Below are 21,255 nucleotides of genomic sequence, written 5' to 3' on the forward strand. Positions count from 1 at the left end.
TGAAAAAGAGTTTTCCGATGGTGATGCAGATCGAGAAATCTCCCCCGAGTTGCAAGTTGAAGATGAGATTACTCACCCGAGATTGCAGTGTTTTCTCTCTGCAAATCTCTCCCGAGCTAGCAGCCTGCACATATCAGTGAGATATGTGAAGGCTGCTTGTGTGTTGTACCTGTAAAAAACGGGTTAAATGTTTAAAAAAACAAATGATGTAGGGCCCCCCCCCCCAAAAAAAACCAAAACCAGCCCTGGACTGGTCAGCCAGTCCTGGTTCCATAAATTACAGGGAACAAAACAAGTAGAATTCCACCGTAATTTAGGAACCAACACCAGGCTGCAGGGCCAGTGCTGGTTTTGAATAGAGGGGGAAAAAATTGTGTAGGGGTCTCCTTATATTTAAAACCAGCACCGGACCCAAACCGGCCGGGGTGTAATGCCACAGCAAGAAGACCCTATTACCGGGTCTCCATGGCAAAAGTACTCTCACTGTGGGTACGGGGGTAATAAGTGTAAAATAGAAGTAAACTATTGTATTTTACAGTGGAACTACAGGTGCCAGCATGCCTGCCCTTTGGCACTTGTGGAACTATAAATGCCAGCAGGCGGCCGACACCTGTACCTCCACTGTAGAATAAATAGTTAAATAAAGACACAACACTCACACACCATAGATTGTATACATTTATTATACACATACCTCAATCACACATATTTACCTGTACCAGACGGTCGGTCCGCTTGTCCCATGTAGAAATCCGTTTGGCTGTACATGCAAAAAGGATCCTATACTCACCACCATACTGGTGCCGCTCTCCGTAGCATCCATGTAAAGCAGCCGCTGATTGGCTAGTGGCCCGTGAAATATGACAGAAGATTTTTATCTGTCATTTCGCAACGTGTAATTATATGTAACAGCATATACTTACACATGTTCGGCATGGTTCGCGTAATTCGTTTTTTTTTTTTGACAAGACCCTGGATGCTACGGAGAGCGGCGCCAGGATGGAGGGGAGTATAGGATCTTTTTTGCAGGTGCGTCCAACGAATTTCTACATGGGACAAGTGGACAGACCCGCCTTCTTCAGGTAAGTATGTGTGATTGAGGTATGTGTGTAATAAATATATACTATCTACGGTGTATGTGTTGTGTCATTATTTAACTTTATTTTACAGTGGAGGTACTCAGCCCAGGGATGTGGGGGAAGAGCCCCTGGCTTCAGACCAAGCCTGGGGTTTCAGGAAAAGGGGGACCCCTTCTTGGGGGGGTCCCCACCTCCCCTGAGATCCCCCCAGCTTGGGTTGAGAGTACTTTTGCCATGGAGACCCGGTAATAGGGTCTTCTTGCTGTGGCATTACACCCTGGCCGGTTTGGGTCTGGTGCTGGTTTTAAATATAGGGGGACCCCTACACAATTTTTTTTCCCCTCTATTCAAAACCAGCACTGGGCCTGCAGCCTGGTGCTGGTTCCTAAATTACGGTGGAACCCTACTCGTTTTGTTCCCCGTAACTTTTGGAACCAGGACTGGCTGACCAGTCTGGTGCAGGTTATGCTTTTGGGGTGGTGGTGGGGGGGTTATGCTTTTGGAGGGGGGGGGGGGTGTATGTTTATGTTCTGTGTATGTTTCTGGCAAACTTGCAGCTCCGGAGGTGAGTGATTAAAACTTCAATTTGGCAGAGCGTTTGCGGTCATCTCACCCAAGATTGTCATATCGATTCTTTGTAAATTTGCGAGTTGTATCTTTTAAGTGAAAAGTACTTCTGAGTTTGCCCGATGGTGATAAGATTCTAGTTTGCAATCTCACCTGAGTTTTACAAGTGAGAAGAGAGAGCTCTCTCCCAAACTCACCAGAGTTTGCCTTTAGTAAATTTGCGAGCAATAAAACATGCCTAAACTCACCAGATACTGTGATCTCTATCAGACTCGATTCTTAGTAAATTTACCCCTCAGATGTATGAGTGTCACATATCAAATTAATCAGCACAAACTGCTGGTGTGTCCTAGTCGCATCTCATTACAACATAGATACATTTTCATCAAAAAGAAGTTCAGCTCTAGCAGAGGCTTGCGGGACCCAGAGTGCCGAGATGGGCTTTTCAGGGCGACTGCAGCAAAGATGGTAAGGACACATCTGTGTGATGTACCTCTGGTTCTTCTACATTGTTCCCTCCTGATCACATTTTCCTCCATAAGAATTTTTTTTTTTCTACTTCAGGGTCCATAGGGGGTCCACAGGGTTGACCTTGGGGTATATCTGGATCACGGGCACCACGCAGTTAAAGCTTTAGCTCTCAGGATGCATTGGGTCCATCCTCTTCTATACTCCGCCCCCGAGCCACAGGCACCTCAGTTTTAGTTGGTGCCCGGCCAGAGTCGGGTCACCGTTAGCGCAGGGGGACTGATTAGCATCCCCTAAGCTTATTTTATTTTATGATTTGTAAAATTTTATTTGATCTTTACTATTCAGAGCAGCAGCGTCGGACTGTCCATTGGACTTCCAAGCTGCCGCTCCTACACCCCGCCGGTGCCGCGACGCCAGTACAGATCTGGGGATCGCAGTGGGACCCCAGAGTCTGTACTAGCCGGCCTCTGGGGGAATCCCAAGGCTGCAGCCGAATCGCCGGGGATCAGGTAAGACGTGGGTATATTCAGTCTTCTGCTCAGGTCTCGGGACAGACCGGAGGCGCCCCTCTCCGGAGGCATACCCCGCTTGACCATCAGGGAATAATTTGCCGGCAGCAGGAACCAGTGTCCCGGGGGTTAAATGCTAGCCAGGGGAGAGAGCTTTCCCTGTCTAGCAGCTCCTCCCATCAGTTCAGCGTGCCTTTCTGCTCTGGTCTGGCGTCGCTGAGCTGCATCCTCCTGTGGCCACTACTCTGAGGTCTCCGGTTACCATCTTTTTCTACTGGTGGCAGTGCAGATCGCTCAGGCAGCTTGTGGTCCGATCCCCCTGTGTACCTCTCCCCTGCTGAAGGTCAGTGTACACAGAACTATAGCACTCCCAGACACTGAATCTGGGCAGGTTGATTGTAGTGGTAATGGTGCAGTGAGTAGTCTTCTGCATGGTATGTGACTTTTGCTAGTGCTGGCTGTCTGTGCTTTATATCCTTAATTCTGCCAGTCTATACCTATCCCTTTTTTCTCCTACAGCCCTGGCAGGTGTGTGGGGGAAGGGCGCTTCTTTGATCTATAATATAAAATATAAATTCAAGTATTTGTGAGGTCTGTCACATACAGTTGCTTGCTACACGGTGTCATATCTGTGGACCGGTGTGTTGCACGCTTGTGGGTTTTTTCAGTGGTCCAACTTTGTGATTCCCAATTATTTATATATCTGTATTATATTTATATTATGTCTGACAAGGAAGTAGAGCGCTCCGCTGCTCCCACTCTGTTCTCCTGCGGATGCTGCGCTGCGGGAGTAATTAAGGAGGATTTATCACAGGATGGACTGTGTATATGAGGTGCTTTCACTTGCCTGGGCCCTCCAACTCCCCAACTATGGGACAGGACCTTCCTTGGGCGGTGTTTTCCCAGGTGCTGGCCTCCATAGCTGATCGCCTGGTGGTCTCAGCACCCCAAATTGGTTTACCCCAAACTGCTATTCTCCTGTCGCAGGGTATCCCGCAATTATTGCACTCTTCCCCTGGGCCTCAAACTGTTAATGCCTATCCAGGGGTGCCGCTATATATGCAGCCTCCACAGGTGGCGCCATAGTCGGTCGTCCTTTTTCAGGGACTCTCACAGGGGGGGAGCTAACCTGGGTGGATGTGTTTTCTAGTTCAGTCCTGAGTTTAGTGGCTGCTTCTTCAGCTTTTCAATCTATGCTGAAGGGTGACAAGCCCCATAGGATATCTATCCTGCAGGGATCCCCGCCTGTGGTGGGTCTCATGTTTACTCGCTTGATCAAAAGTGCTACGCTGCCCTTACCCTCCATCTCCTCCCTAAAGGATTCTACGGACAGGAAAGTGGAAACTTGCTTAAAGTCAATTCTCTCTCAAGGGCTGTGCCCGTCCGTCTATGGCTATCTCCTGGGTAGCTAAGGCCATTGAGAGCTGGGCCAATGTACTTGAGGACAACCTTACTGAGGAAGCTCCTGAGGTCCAGAATGCTCTGGTGGGACAGATGAGATGCCGCTACCTATTTTGACGAAGCGGCTTTGGATGCCAGTCTGCTAACCTCCAGAGTCTGGGCCGCAGCTATGTCTGCCTGCCGCCCTTTGTGGTTACGTTCTTGAAGGGCGGATGCTGATTCCAAGATAGGCTTGGAAGCCTTGCCCTTTAATGAGGAGTTATTGTTTGGTCCTGATTTGGACAAAATTGTAGACACCCTGGCAAAGTCTGTTGGCTTTTCTGCCTTCAGTTACTGCGCCTTCCAAGGCTAGGACCTCTGCATCAAGGGTCAGTCCTTCCCCAGGCAAGCGGCCACTAAGGCAGCCTCTAAACCTAAGAAGCAAGCTTGGGGTGCTCGACGCCCTGCTTCCAAGCCGGTGGATCAACCCTCTGCCTGATGGGACGGGCCTCCCGCTGGGGGATCCCAGAGTGGGATGCCGACTTCTTTTTGCCCAGTGCTGGTACAACACCAACACGGATGCCTGAGTACGAAAAGTGGTTTCTCGGGGGTACGTCCTCTCCTTTAATCACAGGCCTCCCTACCAGTTTTTATGCACAGGTCCTTCAAGCGAAGCCAAGGCCCTGCAGATTCATGAGGCCATAGAGTCCTTGCTGAGAGCAGGGGTTTTTATTCCAGTCCTGCCTTCTCAACGCGGGACAGGTTACTACTCTACTCTGTTTCTGGATCAAAGCCAATGGGTCTCATCGGCCTATTCTCAACCTGAAGTCTTTGAACAAGTTCCTCAGAGTGCCCAAATTCAGGATGGAAACTTTGCGTTCCATCTTTCTGGCTAAGGACCCTGGGAATTACATGGTTTCCCTGGACATCCAGGACGCATACCTTCATGTTCCCATAGCGCCTTCACACCAGCGGTATCTGCGGTTTGCTATACAGCAGAACCACTTCCAGTTTCAGGCTCTACCTTTTGGCCTCTCCACGGACCCAAGGGTATTCACCAAGCTTATGGTAGTCATGGCTGCCCATCTTCGGAGCAAGGGTATACGGTTTCTTCCGTATCTCGACAACCTCCTATTGCTGGCAGGTACTCCGGAGGTACTTCTACAACATCTACACCTGACGATCGCTTGTCTGCAAGCTCGCGGGTGGCTAATAAACTGGAAGAAATCCTCCCTAATTCCCTCACAAAGGATGGTCCATTTGGGAGCCCTTCTAGATTCTCGGCAGCAGAGGATCTTTCTGACTCCAGAAAAGATCTCCTCCCTGCAACTGCGGGTGTATAGTTGCCTGAACAGTTGCAGAGTGTCGGTTCACTCGGCAATGAAGGTTCTGGGGTCCATGGTGTCGACATTTGACATGGTGGAATATGCCCAGGGGCTGATTCTATCCAAATGGAACGGTTTGCCACACCGGATCAAGACTCAGATGCTGGTATCAGACGACATCTCTCACAAACTGTTGCTCCTTTTGGATTCCGGACTGGGTTCTCCTGACAACGGAGGCCAGTCTATGGGGTTGGGGTGCAGTGACAGGTTCACTCTCACTTCAGGGCTGTTGGACAGTGGAAGAAGCAATTCTTCCAATCGACATTCAGGAAATTCAGGCCGTGTTATCGGACCTTCCAGTTGTCAAGTCACGTTCTTCACGGAAGAGATGTGCATGTTCAGTCTGACAACGCCACCACGGTTATGTACATCATCCATCAAGGGGTCACACGCAGTCAGGCAGCGATGACAGAGATGTCACGCATCCTGTCTTAGGCGGAGTGCCATTTTCCAGCCATCTCGGCAGTGTTCATTCCAGGATTCCTCAATTGGAAGGTAGACTTCCTCAGCCGTCACGACGTGCATCCCGGGGAATGGTCGCTTCACCAAGAGGTGTTTCAGCTCCTTGTGGAAAAGTGGGGCCTGCCGGAGGTGGACCTCATGGTCTCCCATCACAATCACAAGTTGCCCGTGTACTGGTCCAGGACAAGAGACGCACAAACAAGTCTGGTGGACACTCTGGCGGTCAGGTGGACCTTGAAGTTTGCGTATCGCTTCCTTCCGATATCCCTTTTCCCTCGAGTTCTTCGGAAATTCAAGCAGGACGGCGGCAAGCTTATGCTGGTAGCCCGTACGTTCTTGGTACTCAGATCTTCGGAGTCTCCATCGACACACCGTTCCTTCTGCCTCAACGTCTGGACCTGTTGTCTCGGGGTCCCTGCCTTCATCCGGACTTGGGTCAACTGTCTTTGATGGCGTGGCTCTTGAGACCTCCATCTTAAGGTCCAAGGATTTTTTCTGGCTCAGTCATTGGCACTAGGCTTTGGGCGCGTAAGCCTGCCTCTGTCAGGATTTACTGCAGAGTGTGGCATTGTTATTTTCAATGGTGTGCCTCGAGACATTACGATCCCCAAGTGTTTTGTGTTCTAGGATTTTGGCGTTCCTTCAGTCTGGTTTGGTCCTTGGCTTTCGCCTCTCTTCTCTGAAGGTTAATTGCTCTGCACTGTCTGTGTGGTTTCGGTGTAGGATTGCTTCTTTTACCAGATGTCCGCACCTTTTTCCAGGGTGCTCTCAGGATTCATCCTCCCTTTATGCCCCCAGTTGCTCCTTGGGATTTGGTGGTGGTTCTTCGGGCCCTCGAAGGGCCTCCATTTGAACCCCTTGAGTCTGTGGAGTTCAAGTGGTCGACTACTAAGACTCTTTTTCTCTTGGCGATTACTTCGGCTATGAGGGTTTCGGAATTGGGGGTGCTTTCCTGTCGTCCTCCCTTTCAGATTTTTCACCAGGACAGGGCAGTGCTTCGCACTTGCCCTGGTTTTTTGCCTAAAGTGGTTGTTAAGTTTCACATTAATCAAGATATTGTTATGCCGGCCTTTCAGTCACCTGACCTTTCGGCCGGTGAAGCTTCCTTGGATGTGGTCCGTGCTCTCAGAATTTATGTGGACCAGACTAGTTCTGTTCGGAAGTCGGATCCTTGCTAGTCCTCTTTGGTTTTCACAAGAGGGGTTGGCCGGCCAACAAACAAACTGTAGCTAGACTGCTTCAGTTGGCTATTTCTGAGGCTTATACTGAGGAGGGCTTGCCTGTTCCAGCCTCTGTTAAATCTCATTCTACTCGGCCTGTGGGCCCCTCGTGGGCTGCTAGCCGTGGCGCCTCTGCTGTTCAGATATGTAAGGCGACCACGTGGTCATCCATCCAGACTTTTCTAAGGTTCTATGCCTTTGACACCTTCGCCTCTCAGGATGCTTCCTTTGGGCGCCGGATTCTCCTTTCAGCAGAGGTGTCCCCGCCCTTAATTGGACTGCTTTGGGACATCCCCAAGGTCAACCCTGTGGACCCCCTATGGACCCTGAAGTTGAAAACAAGAGATATGGTAAGAACTTACCTTTGTTATTTCAGTTTCTACGAAGTCCATAGGGTCCACAGGGCACCCGCCCTGACGCACCTGGCTTCATATGGACTGTGTGGCTGGTCACCTGTTTTCCGTCTCCCTTTCTGTGAGTATGGTTCTTGTGTGTTCCAGTGTTCCTTCTCTCTGTTTTTCCTCCTCCGGCCTTGGCTACTTACCAACTGAGGTGCCTGTGGCTCGGGGGCGGGGTATAGAGAAGGATGGACCCAGTGCATCCTGGGAGCTAAAGCTTTAACTGCGTGGTGCCCGTGGATCCAGATCCAGCTATACCCCAAGGTCAACCCTGTGGACCCTATGGAATTCATAGAAACAGAGATAAAAAGGTAAGTTCTTACTATATCTCTTGTTATTAAATTCAAAATTGCAGTTAGAAAATTCTGAGCAACAGTAATGAAGTCAGTAGTTCTGTCCTTGTAAAAATCCTCTACTTTTCTACATTGGAAAGAGGCTGTCCTGCAGGTTTCTGGTTATTAGTGCTCTACAGCCCCGTACAGTATAGGGCATACATAAAGCAGGGACATACAGTACAAGGTATTCAAATTAATGCAGACATGAATGCAAAAGATAGGGCACCTCTCATGGTTTGATTTATTGTCTCCTACTGTGGTATATTGTGTTGTAAGTGATGATCGTAAGATCTTATGTTTCAGGAACTCAGGATGTGTAATAATATTCTAGTGTTTCATTCTCCTAGATTCCTCTGCTTAGCATCGGCTATGTATTACTTATGTAACTTAGATATAACTTTTAATTATAAATCCATTTTAAAGATTTTCTAAAACTGCATCATTTCCCTTCACCATCTATTTAACTTGGATTTTTCTCTAAATAAATTGAAAAAATTGACGGTCCCTAATAGAACATTTACTTGAGTTAATATACTCAGATTGTTCCTTATCAAAAGGTAAAATGTTAAGTACTGGGCTAGTTAGTACTCCACAAGTGAATTCCCCTAGCATGATAAGTGCCTTTAACAAGACAGCTAATCTTTTAAAGATGATTGATTAATAGGTAAGCAGAGGGGGCTATAAGAATTTATTCCCAGGAGCAATTCTTAAAAAAATAGTTGTCACAACTAGTTCTTTCAAATATTGTCAAATCTTTTCACAGAATCCCAGCCTCAGTTATATGACTCTCTTTGGTCTTTTTTCTTTTTTTTTCTTTTAAAGACAAATATTATTGAAAGGATAAGAAGCAGTACAAAGATGACCTACATAGATGTCCAAAAAAGATAAAATGACATAGTATTGATACATGGAAAATCACCAAGTTGTCAGATACATGTATTGCTGAATCATGAGATGAGTGTCCACAGTTCTGCAGTCTCAATCAATTTTTTATTAAAACCTAGCAGTAGAAAAGTAGAACAAAAAACAGAATAAAAAAAGGGAATAGAAGGAGAAGCAAGAGTAGAAAAGAAGGGAAAAGGGGAGTGAAGACTCAGCTCAACTACCGACAAAGGGGTGGTTAAGCATACGAGTCAGAGGTCCTGTCCAGTTTAGAAAAATCAGGGGGGACCTGGAAATGGGATGTCCAGGGCTCCCATATTTTAGTGAAACTCTTAGATGAACCCCGAAGGATACTGGTCATTTGTTCCATGAAGTGAATGTGCCAGATTTTAGCTAAGACCTCTACAATGACTGGGACCTCAATTTTCTTCCATGACAATGCAATGTGACACCTGGTTGCTAGCACCTTGTGGCAAAATAATTTATATTGTTAATGAGTTGCCTCAGGGACATGCACTGGCAGAAGAAAATATTTGGGACTAAAAAGGGCAGAGATGACTAGGATAGAGCTGGTGAGGGCAGAAATTTCTTTCCAGAAGGGGACTAGCTTCGGACAACTCCACCATATATGCAAAAACGTCCCTGTGTCAATACCAGAACGCCAACACAGACTAAAGATCTTGAGGTGCATCTTGTGAAACATAGTACAGGTTGAGTCTCCCATATCCGTAATTCTATTAACCGAAATATTCCAAAAACCGAAGTTTTTTGGGCAGCCATGACGTCATAGATCAATGACCAATCATTAGCGGCGTGGGCATGGTCTATATGCCGGGCTCCCCCCACTGCAGCGCAAGCCAGGCACTTGGTGACACCCGCTGGACTCCCCCGCAGCACCTGATGTACCCTATTGCAGGACCTACCCCCGCTTCATATGCCGGGCCTCACGTGACACCTGCCGGACTTCACCCGACACCCATCGGATTACTCACGACATCCACCGGACACCCCAGCAGCACACACCAGGCCTCCTGTGACACCTGCCGGACCCCTCCGCTGCACACGCCAGGCCTCCTGTGACATCTCCTGGACCCCCCTGCAAGGTATTCTATTAACCGAAATTATCCGAAATGCTCCCGGTCCCGAGCATTTCGGATATGGGAGACTCAACCTGTACCACCTATAAAAACAATTTTTAGGCATTTTCTTTTATACGCATGCAAATAGAACTAGAGGCCACATTGGAATAAATGTCCTGTCTGTACTGTCTAAGGTTTCCCCTAAGTCAGCCTCTCAAGCCCTCTCATGAGGGTCTCTCTCCTCAGTGCACAGAGGCATTAGTTTTGTGTACAGCGTGGAGATAAGCCCCTTGGTGCCTGCCCTCCCAAAGGCTAAGGACTAAACTCTAGTGAGGAGTCTATTAAAAAGTCATGAGAATATAGTAGAGTAAAAGTGCCGAATTTGCAAATATTGAAAAAAGGATTTGTGAGGGATAGAGAATTGGGTATGAATATCGAAGAACGTAGGAAAGGACGAGTTCTGGGTGATATCTTTTAACAATACAATTCCGCTATTTTGCCAGCATGTAAAAGCATGTTTACAACCTGGTCGAAAATCAGGATTGTTGAACAATGGAATCAAGTGGCTAGGATGAGGAGCAATATTATGACGGTGATTTGCAAAATCCCAGGTATCTAGGGTATGGGAGATAACGGGATGATGTAAGACTGCTTTGGGACGTGCCAATCTTGAGAGCCACAACAAGGAGGAAATGGAATACAGTTTCAGAGTGTTCGATTAAATTGCTTACCCACACCTCCGCTTTGGGTCTACGCCAGAGAACGCTCTGCTATCCTGCTGCCATATAGTAAGATTTAAAGTTTGGAACCCCAAGACCACCGTTAGATGTGTGTCTGCAGCACATACCTTGTTTTGACCAAATGAATTGTGATGTAATTTGCTGTAAAGGTTTAAACACATAAGGAGGTACTTTTATTGGAAGGGTTTGAAATAAGTATAAAATTCTGGACAGCAGGTTCATTTTAACGGCATTGATTTTACCAATCCAAGAATTATAACAATCTTTGTTAAATTGTGCTAGCAGTTTTGGGTAGTTAGCCTGGAAGAGCTGCTGATATTTGGTGACTCTTTAGTCTTAATGTGGCAAATTACTGATAAGGAAACAGGAAACATTTATTGGATCATTTGGAATTAATGACTGGAATGATTATACACCCAGGCCTGCTTGCCACACATGGTGACCGTACAAAGAAACCTAAAAAATAAAACCTCATAGCAACTACATGGATGCATAATAAAGACATATTTCAGTCACTTAAACAGATCTTTGTATGAAACCATCCCAACATTTTGGAGGACTAACCATCTTTTTGAAAAGCTCACTAAAATCTTTACATTGCACTATTTTTTGGTACTGCTCTTTAAAGAATGTCAAGGGAAAGGGATTCTTAGAAATGGGCATCTCAAATTTGCTTAAGTAAATGCTCCGGTAAAACCTGGTAATATCAGATTCTCTTCACCCGCTTGGCCTTCCTCTAACACTGTTGCTTGCATCAGTTGCAGAGTTCCTAGGGAATAGCCCAAGAAAAAGGATTCCTATTTTAAAAACCACAACTCTCAGCTGTCGGTTGAGTACTAAAAATGTAAAAAGAGATATCCATCCTACTTTATATGGGTGAGTTTGTCAATGCCGATAATAAATTCATAGACTGGGGGTGATGTATGGAATTCTCAGCATTGTGACGGTCAGTATGCAGTCCCTGATTTCAAAGAATTTCATCTGCAAAACCAGTTTTTACAAAACAAGATAATCACGTTTTGTTTTTTTAAGCACAGAATGTCAAGGGAAAGGGATTCTTAGAAATGACCGTCTCACATTTGCTTAAGTAAATGCTCTAGTAAAACCTGGTAATAATTATCTTCACCTGCTTTTGGCCTTCATCTAACACTGTTGCTTGCATCAGTTGCAGAGTTCTCCAATTTATTTAGCTAAATATCACATTAACAAACTAATGGTATCTCACTGGAAAGTATCTACTATAGCAAAGGCCATAGAAAGGGTTTGGGCAGTTACATGTAGCAGTTTCATATTTCATGTCCATCTGTAGTACATAATCCAAAAACAATAAAAGGCTGCATGCTCAGTAGGTATGGAGAAAATATAAGTGCGCTCCCCAATCAGTATTTATATTAGGTTACAACTAGCAGCTTCCACAGCAGGATCTGATACCTGCTAAAGAATATAAGAACATACACGGGTGTGGAGCACTGGTTTTAAAAAAAATATATATATAATTTAATGCACTCAATCCACTGTGTTCTTTATACCTGAACTTTTGACAACATAAGTGGAACACTTTCTACAATATATTGCACACTAAAGGTTGAAACTATATATTGGGGTTTATATGCTGGCAATGCGTCTATAGAGAAACATGTAACCATCCATTATCCTTATATGTTAGCAATTGGATATACCTTCTGAGACTTCTATTCAAGTAAAGACTTTGGAGGCTCTATATAGAGCTTGATCAGACTCCAGCACTGGATCACATATATTATTTTCTGTTTATATTCATATTTTAACTGTTTAATTGTTATATTATCAGTCTTTGAATAAATATTTTTACTATTTGGGTTTTTTAAAACCAGCGCTCCACACCGTATGCTCAGTAGGTGCCTCCTGCAGGTGGTGTATTGTGGCTTCACCTGGGTGCACCAACATGGCCGGTGTTAGCGTCAGCAGGACCCAATGGATGTAGGGGGCATTAGCAGCAGCAGGGACCCAGCGGAGGTAGCAGGTGTTGGCAGTGGTACTACTGCTAAATACAGGGGACCCATATGTCGTTTGTCCCCTGTATTTTCACAACCAAGACCGGCTGTGAAAAGCCTGGGCTGGTTGTGCTTTGGGGGGGACACGCTATTAAAACAAGTGAAATTTTTTATTTTTTTTAACCGATGCATGGACGGATCTCACCGATCCATTCATGCATCTATGTCTTATTGATCCTTGCATGCAGTCAGCTATCTTTAGATCTTGCACGATAGTTCTTATGTCAAAATGTGCTGTTTAAGCACCATATCGTGTTCTGGTGTGCCGGGGAGAGTGCAAGGGAAATCGTTCATGATATTGCATCGTGAGCACATTGTTCCGTGTGTAAGGGCCTTAAGAAGCAGTTCACGGCTGGGACCATCAGCACCAGTGAGCCTCTGTCCCCTGCTGCTACCACTGCTCCCCACCCAGTTACTGCCATGCACCCATAGCTGTCTCTCTGCAGCCCCGACACACCACCTGTGTGCTGTCCCCTCCACCACCGGCGCTAGTGTACCATTTTGTTGCCCTTCTCCCTTGCAGGTGGCCCTGTTTGCTGCTCCCATCCCTGATGGTTAATGCATTCTAAAAGAAAAAAATGTAATTCCATAGACAAACCTTACGGTTTTACATGTCCCGTTAAGGCCTCTTAGACATGATCTGAAATTTCACAAAACCTACTGAATTTCTGCCACTCAAACTTAAAAAAACAATGAAATTCTGGACGTGTTCCTTGTACAATACAGATATAGTATGCCATCACACCCTGTGGTTAACTGCAGATTCAGCACTCTCGCAGAGTGAGATTGCTAATTCACAGAATTGTGTGCTCATTAGAATGCAACTGAGGCCCGAGCAGAAGATAGAGCTGCGTAGATGGGATAAGAGTGGGTGGATGGGGGAGAAAAAGGTGTGGAGGCAGGGGAAGATTAAGCAGTACAGATGAGGGGGGGGGGGGAGTCAGAGTGATGCATATGGGTGGAAAACAGTGGTGCAGATGGGGGGGCGGCAGTGATGCAGTTGGGTGGAAAATGGTGGCACGGTTTAGGGGGACCGAGCTGCATGGATGGGGGGGGTACAGAGTGGCATGGATGCGGGAAGACAGCAGCGCAGATGAGTAAAAACAGATTAGTGCCGATGAGGGAATAGAGACTGGCACAAATGGGAGAACATAACAGTAGGGATTGGGGAAGACAGATTGCTGTGGGAGGGGGAAGTTAAATCTGTGCAGGTTGGGGGGGACAGAGTGGTGCAGATGGAAGGAAACCTAGTGGCACGGATGCAGGAAGACAGGGCGGCGTGATGGGGAAAGACAGATTGGTTTCAAATGAGGGAATACAGACTACCACAATTGGGAGACCACACAGCAGTAGGGATTGGCAAAGATAGAGCAGCATGGAGGCATATAGGGGAAGAAAGTGCACATGCATAGACAGAGTATGATAGTTTTGGCAATTGGGGAGCTGATTATGTATTCAGAATTTAGATGGATGTATGGAGTGAGAAGGATGTTTGAACCCAGTGGGATTGTTGTGGTGACCGAATGGAAAGATTGTGGACACTGAGTGGGTGTGTGCCACATAACTGCTCATATATAGTATACAGTATGTATAGAACCACACTTACTGGTGTCTATAGAGTCACACAACTACCTTTTTACACCTTAGAAGGTTTTTTTTCCGACTGAATGAAAGAATCCTAAATTTATTTAGTCATTTATGTAATCACGGGGTGATACCCCTGGGTGGTGAATAGGAGAACAGCTGTTCTAGATCTGGACATCTATGGTGGCTTTCCATTCCAGTTGTTATCCTAAGCTGTGTTTGGTGTGCCTTATACAACTTAGAATCTGGTACGCTGCCTTACCTTCAGGTGTTTTTTTTGTGTTTTATCCACGTCTCCATAATAAAACGATATTTCACTTAGATATTTCTTGTTGTTACTTCTTCCTATATATTCTGGGTGGAAATCTGCTACCACAAGGGAATAAGTGAAGCCAGAAACAAGTCTTGTATGGAGAACAATTCATTGATTGTCTAACAAGGGCAGAACCAAAGTATTATATGTCTGGGCCAGGGGTATCACCTCTTGATTACATAAAGGCAGAAATAAATTTGGGATTCTTTCGTTCAGTCAAAAAAACCCTTTTAAGAAGTGAAAAGGTACTTGTGTGACTGTAGACACCAGAAAGGTGTGGTCCTATACTCCCACAGAGGTTGCGCTAAACCACTACTTTTATATAGATAGTGAATGCTTTCCTGTACATTAGGATTTACTAGACCCAGTACAGAGGCGCAGAGTCTAATGTGACAGCGGTATTCCCCAGGGACCCCCGCTAGGAGGTTTGGACTTAGCTGTGTCCAACACGCAGGTCGCTGCCCTCTGACTTCATTCTTTAGTACAGGTGCTGGTGTACACTGGAGTGTGGTGGGAAGTACATATTAAGGTGTACAAAGCATACTCGACAAGTTGGGTCAGAACCAAACAGATGATATGGTACCAGGGATTAGACAAAAATGGGTCCCTGAGAATAGCCAAGGTCAATCTGGAATCACTAAGTGCAGTACCAGGGAGGAGACTGAATCAGGGCAGGTGCAAGCCAAGGTCAGGAATGAGGAGTAGGAAATCACCAGTAAATAGGAACGCTGAAGTAGGTGTGTCTATAGTTTGGCACGGTCTAGTGCTTAGAGACTCCCTTTTATAGTCCAATTCCTTGCACCAAGCTTGACATCACGTTTGGTATGCCTGCCTTTTAAATCTTCATACATGTCAACGTGCCCACCCCTAGGGTATTCGCAGACGCCTGTACACTTTAGCCAGACGGCGGGGTAAGCCGGGGATTACAGTGGCGGGTGCCGGGGATTCCCTGCCTGTTGCCCAGCCGCCGACCAGCGCTGCCGGTAAGTGAGTGTCGGTGTCCAGCACGCTGTTGACACTAAGATAGCTGAGTCACCGCCGGGTGCCCTCAACTTTAAATTTCCCTGAGGTACAGGGTAAAGACGGAATAGTTTGCGATGAGGCGCTACAAAGTTATCTAGGATCTAATTCTAGTTGTCTTCTCTAGTTTTCTCCATTACTTGATGCATGTTTCACCAACTAATCACTGTGGAATAAGACACCTGCAGGCATCCAACAAAGGTCAATAATTGACATCAATGTTTCTTGGGCCCTTCCCACCTTCCCTGTTCAGTAGGCAGGAAAAGCACTGCAAAGACTGCATTAGGGGCTAATCATGTGCTTCCTGGATGGCTGTAAGTGTTATCAAGACTACAGTCATGAAAACACTGACTAATACGGTTTGTTCTCAATCTTCTGGAGCATGTACCACTTTTATTTGGAGGAGGCTGGCACAATTGTCTTAATTTACCAGATGAATTGGAATTAATATTTCCCCTTTGCTCTCCTGTGTCAAAAAATCAACAAAATCACCTCTAAATACTTCAGGCACTTTATAAATAATTTTTTAGAAACGTTTACATTTTTATATAGTTGTTACTATTTTGGAAGCTTCTAGCAGGCACTTCTGTGCATTTGCCGCACAATAGACTACAACAAGCAACAGCAGGCCGTCACTTCGCTCAATGACTGCAAAAATCAAATAGTTAAAGGTCTGCTCCTTATTAAGTGAAACACTGAGGCTCAAAAGTACTAATAAAATAGATCATTACTAGTACTGCATATAAATAACATTGTTAACAAATCGCAAATAAATTAAATAAAAAGTAACAATAAAAAGCTCTTGTAACAATGCTGCTCCTGGATTAATATGTGCACTTTTTAGAATAAAGTGATAAGAAATGGAATATTAAGGATAATAGTGTTCAGATTGGTAAGAATCATATATATAATGTTTTATAACCAAAGGTGCGTATCCACTTCCCGACTGTGAAACGAGAGCACGTTTACGACATTGTAATTGTTCTGTCGTTTCACAGTGTGTGATGTGCCTAAACTGAACATTCAGTTTAGGCACATACATCATCCCCGTACATGCTGAACCTGACTTGATATGTTGACCAGCATGTACGTGTGATGTTAGATGTCAAAAACGACCAGCGGGCACGCGCATCCCTCGTCTTTTTAGACATTTACATGGCTGATTAGCAAGCGATTTAACGATGTCTTTATCGTTCAGTCGGCCTGTTTATCGCCTAGTGGATACACACCTTAAGTGTAAGCAGTTAATTGAGTAATCTCCCCAATAGGATGGATTCATTCTTTCTCTATGGGGAGGCTGAATCAGAAAGTATTATATACCTCCAAGGTTGATCTTTTTGTTTTGTCTATCTAGGATCTATAAAGAAGCCCTCAAAACAGTGCAATCTTTAGATAAATACACGCTTTACTATTGTTTAACTAGACTCAACCTGTGTGTATGTGTATATATATATATATATATATATATATACACACACATTTCTAATTTTTTTTTTAAAACCTGAGGCTCGCTTGCACTAAACAAATTTATTTTAATTAAAACATATTTTATAATTGGAATAGACATTGTTTTTTGCTTGGTACTTCACAAGTGAAATTGAAATAAATTTATCCAACAAGGAAGCGCTTCCTAATGCACCATGAATGTGTTTATACAACATGATATCGGTCTTGAGAGAGTCTCCTTTACCAAGTAGATGAAACACATTGACACCCATAATTCTGTTTTATGATACATCTGCTCAGGCTAATCTGAATGACTCTGGCTGCACCGCTCTGCGCACTTAAGTATTCCGGCCACTTGTATAACTAGTTTGATGCTCTGGAGGAGACAAACCTTATGACTCTGTACAGCTGTGCTACCACAGGCTTACAGCAGTAACCAGTTATCTCACTGCTGTATTCAGTACATCCTGACCGGAGAACGCACAGTGACCCACCAGATGACTCAATGTCCTGTACAGTATCGGATTGGGAGTTGTCCAACCGCTGCTGGGTTACTAACAATAGCTTGGACATTACTCCACAGTGAGGTTGAAGAGATAATTCCGATTACTGTCGGATAGTGATAGACGCAAACACATATAAAAGGTACACATACTATAATACCAAGGATTGTGGAAGGAACCTACTGTATGTGCTTATTTGGAGGGAATGTCCCTAATTCCTACAAAAGCTCTATACCTTCTAAGTATGATCATTTACAAACCTATTACCAATCTGAACACTTTGATATCCTTAATAATACTCTTCTGATCACTTTCAGACTTATTATAAAAGTGTGCATGATTTTAATCCAGGAGCAGCATTATTGTTACAAGAGCTTTTTATTGTTTTTTTTTCTATTTAATACATCTCTGATTTGTAAACGATGTTATTTATATGCAGTATTAGTAACATTTTATATTTTATTAGTACCTTTTAAGTCTGTTTCACTTAATAAAAAAAGCAGACCTTTTACTATTTTTGATTTTTGCAGTCTGATGAGCGCAGTGACTCCCTCATTTATCAAATGTCAAAGATTAAGCTCCTCAGTATCATTGTAGTGCAATATTAATTTTAAAAAGTAGATGGCAGTATTGCTCTAATATTAAATATGTGCACTCTGCGTCATTAACCCTACATCTAATGCCTACATTAAATGATCTTTTTAATAACAATTTTTGTCTATTCACATCTGTTTCCAAATGATCTTAGATACTATTTTAATGTAATCTCTTATACCAGCGGTTGGTGATACTCCAGCAGCTGTGGAACTACACCTCCCTGCATGCCCTACCACAGTTTTGCTGTTAGAGCATGCTAAAACGGTGGCAGGGAAGGCTTGATAAAGGGGAGAACTATGCCTGAAACATTGTTGCTAGCTTTGACTATGCCTAATGCTGGGTATACACGGCCAGATAAAATGTCAGACCGACAGACATTTTATCTGGCAGCCTGCCAGCCTCAGATGTCGCCGGCATACACTGTGAGATTTCTCTCAGTGTATCAGCCCGACATCCGCGCTCCACCCCCGGGGAAGGAGACATTTCCCTGTTCCTTCCGTAGGAAGGAACACAGGAAATTTCTGTCTGTCGGCCGCGGGTTAATTTTGTTGGGAGACAATTAACCTACCAGTATATTTTCGGAGTGTGGGAGAAAACCGGAGCACCCAGAGGAAACCCACGCAAGCACAGGGAGAATATACAAACTCCACACAGTTAGGGCCGTAGTGGAATTGAACCCACAACCTCAGTGCTCTGAGGCAGTAATGCTACCCATTACACAGTCTGTGCTGCCTGCTTATACCCCTTTTCCACTGAGTGAAAAACCCAGGTTGCTAAGTCAACCCGGGTTGGGCCTCAGTGGAAACTGCTCCCAAAAAATGAAATCGGTATGAAATACCGACGCTGGAAGCTTGAAGGTTCAAGATCCCGACAGGAGGTGATAAGTAGGGTAACCCTCCCCTGCCCCCCCCCCCCAACCCTCCCTTGGTGGTGCCTAACCCCAAAACTCCTGGGGTGGTGCCTAACCTTAAGACCCCCTGGGGGTGCCTAAACCTAATCCCCGCACCCTAAACCTAACCCTTCTGGGGGGGTGCCTACACTCCCCCCAGAGGTGCCTAACCTCCCCGTAGCCTAGCACTCCCGGTGGGGGTGCCTAATCCCAAGTCCTTCCCGGGGGTGGCTAAACCTATCCCCCCCCCCCCCCGCGCTACCCATACCCCGTTCACCTTCGTTCGGGATGCCGGCTGTCGGATACTTTGCATCATCAGTTGGTGTGCTCGTCTTTCTTTTTTGTTTCTATGGAAAAATAATTGTTTAATAAATAAATAAAAATATATATAATATATACACTGATTATACACACACAGTGATGCTTGAAAGTTTTGTATGTTGCTGCTGAAATTTGACCTAAAACTACCACAGATTTTCACACAAGTCCTAAAAGGTAGAGAACCAAATCAAACAATGGAGACAAAAAACTTAGACATGCTCATTTTTTTATTGAGGAAAATGATCCAAAACATTGAGATAAAAATAAATTCTCGATAAGTCTTACCGACTGAAACGTTGAAGGAACTTACCCTTGTGTTGTTGTGTGATCCTTTATTCAAGACCCGTGAGTGCTGCTGCTTTTCTGCATATGCACCATGGCAAGTTGTTTGCATTACTGTGGAGTGCTGGCTCATATATATTTATAGTTTTTTGTAATGTAAATGTGAACAAAACAACAAAAAGAACACATTTGCAAACTAGATCATACATTAAGTACTAATTTCTCTTTCCCCACAGATTATAGAACCTGCAGTGCTCATGCAAGGACAAGAACCACTCACTGCATCCATGCTTGCAGCCGCACCACCGCAAGAGCAAAAACAAATGCTTGGTATGTGCAGGTTCTGTCTTCATTCAGTGACAAGATGCCCACATGGACCTATAAGTGGCATTTAGTATATTGCATAAATTAGTATGTGGGGATTTGTTTTTTGTCTACTTTTTTTGTTACTCTCCTGGTGATGTAATTGATAATTTTTCAGTACTGTATCTAAAACTAGTTTTCTGGGGATATGACTGGCTCCATATGTCTGTTTTTTTGGTCAGGTCAGCATCACAAGTATTATACCCATTGCAGAGTACCACCAGTAATCCACTGACTCCGTATAATGCAATATACCTTGAAGTGCTCCAGGGATAGATCCCCCTAAACCTGCCTATACTAACTGGGAACAAAACATAGCAGCATGGAGTGCTCAGAGATTAGTAAGATGTGTCTTGTTGAAAAAGAGGAACAATTTACCCATGTATGTTACAATAATTGTAATTTTAATGTTTATACATAACAGGTGAGCGGATTTATCCCCTGATACATGGAATGCACTCAGCCCTTGCAGGCAAAATAACTGGCATGCTGTTGGAGATTGATAATTCTGAACTACTCCACATGCTGGAATCTCCAGAGTCCCTTCACTCAAAGGTATTGAAAACCTGAAATTTATGAAATGATGTATATTAAATGCCAAACTTATTTAACATATAATCCAAATGTATTTATTATAGCTTGCTTAGTCAGCTAAATTGATTTAAATGGAGTATTTATACGAAGTCTGTGAAAATGTGATATCTTTAACATCAACTATACCCAATATAAACCTTTCCAAAAGATAGTCATGGTTAGCAAGCCTACAATTTATGGCCCATTGTCTGCACAGTCCTATCACATCTCCAGCAAAAAACTGAAATGAAAAGGAAAACTTTTGGGGCAAAGTGAAGTGATATTGTAAGCTAATCTTGTAATTTGTCTGTTTGCATTTGCAATCAATTAAGTGGTTATGAAGATAGAAAAACTTATTTAAGTTGAAAAGAAATAATGATCATTGCTCCTCCTGTCTTTTCAATACCTGGAAGGAGCCATGCAAGACTCTTAGAAAAATGCAGCATATTTAAGATCAAACACAATATGTGCAGCTGTGTGTTTAGTCATTCTGTGAGAGCATGAAAGCAATACTTCTCTCCATTTCTTTTCATAGATGTATACTTTGAGTTAATGTACATGTTTGTGACAGGGCAAGGAAGGGTGTCTGAGACAATCCACTTTTAAAATGTAGATTTAACATGGAACTTGGAATTAGATTTAAAATGATCCCTGTTCTCCGCTATGGGGTAACGCCACATTCCATGAACTTCATACTCTTGAGGGACGGTCCCTCTGGCAGTTCCGTGTGGTGGATTTGGTGGGTCATCGTTATCAGAATGGGGTGCTACAATCTGAGTCTAGATTTTGAACTCCCATCTCGCCTGTTTTATAGGTACCTGCAC

General features: G+C 44.5%; 1 protein-coding gene across 3 annotated transcripts in view; it reads left to right on the forward strand.

Annotated features, from left to right (window-relative positions):
- PABPC1L (poly(A) binding protein cytoplasmic 1 like) overlaps positions 1–21,255 on the forward strand; it is a 164,253-nt gene that overhangs the window by 114,430 nt on the left and 28,568 nt on the right. For 2 of the 3 annotated variants that reach the window (XM_088442778.1, XM_088442780.1), the window contains 2 exons: positions 19,732–19,825; positions 20,283–20,413. In XM_088442778.1, coding sequence (XP_088298904.1) covers positions 19,732–19,825; positions 20,283–20,413 — 225 coding nt within the window. Of the gene's footprint in view, positions 1–19,730; positions 19,826–20,282; positions 20,414–21,255 lie in introns of all 3 variants that reach the window. The other variant, XM_088442779.1, reaches the window with a different exon arrangement.

This window comes from Taudactylus pleione, unplaced genomic scaffold (genome assembly GCF_031769625.1).
Source record: "Taudactylus pleione unplaced genomic scaffold, aTauple2 ptg000317l, whole genome shotgun sequence".
NCBI lineage: Eukaryota > Metazoa > Chordata > Amphibia > Anura > Myobatrachidae > Taudactylus > Taudactylus pleione.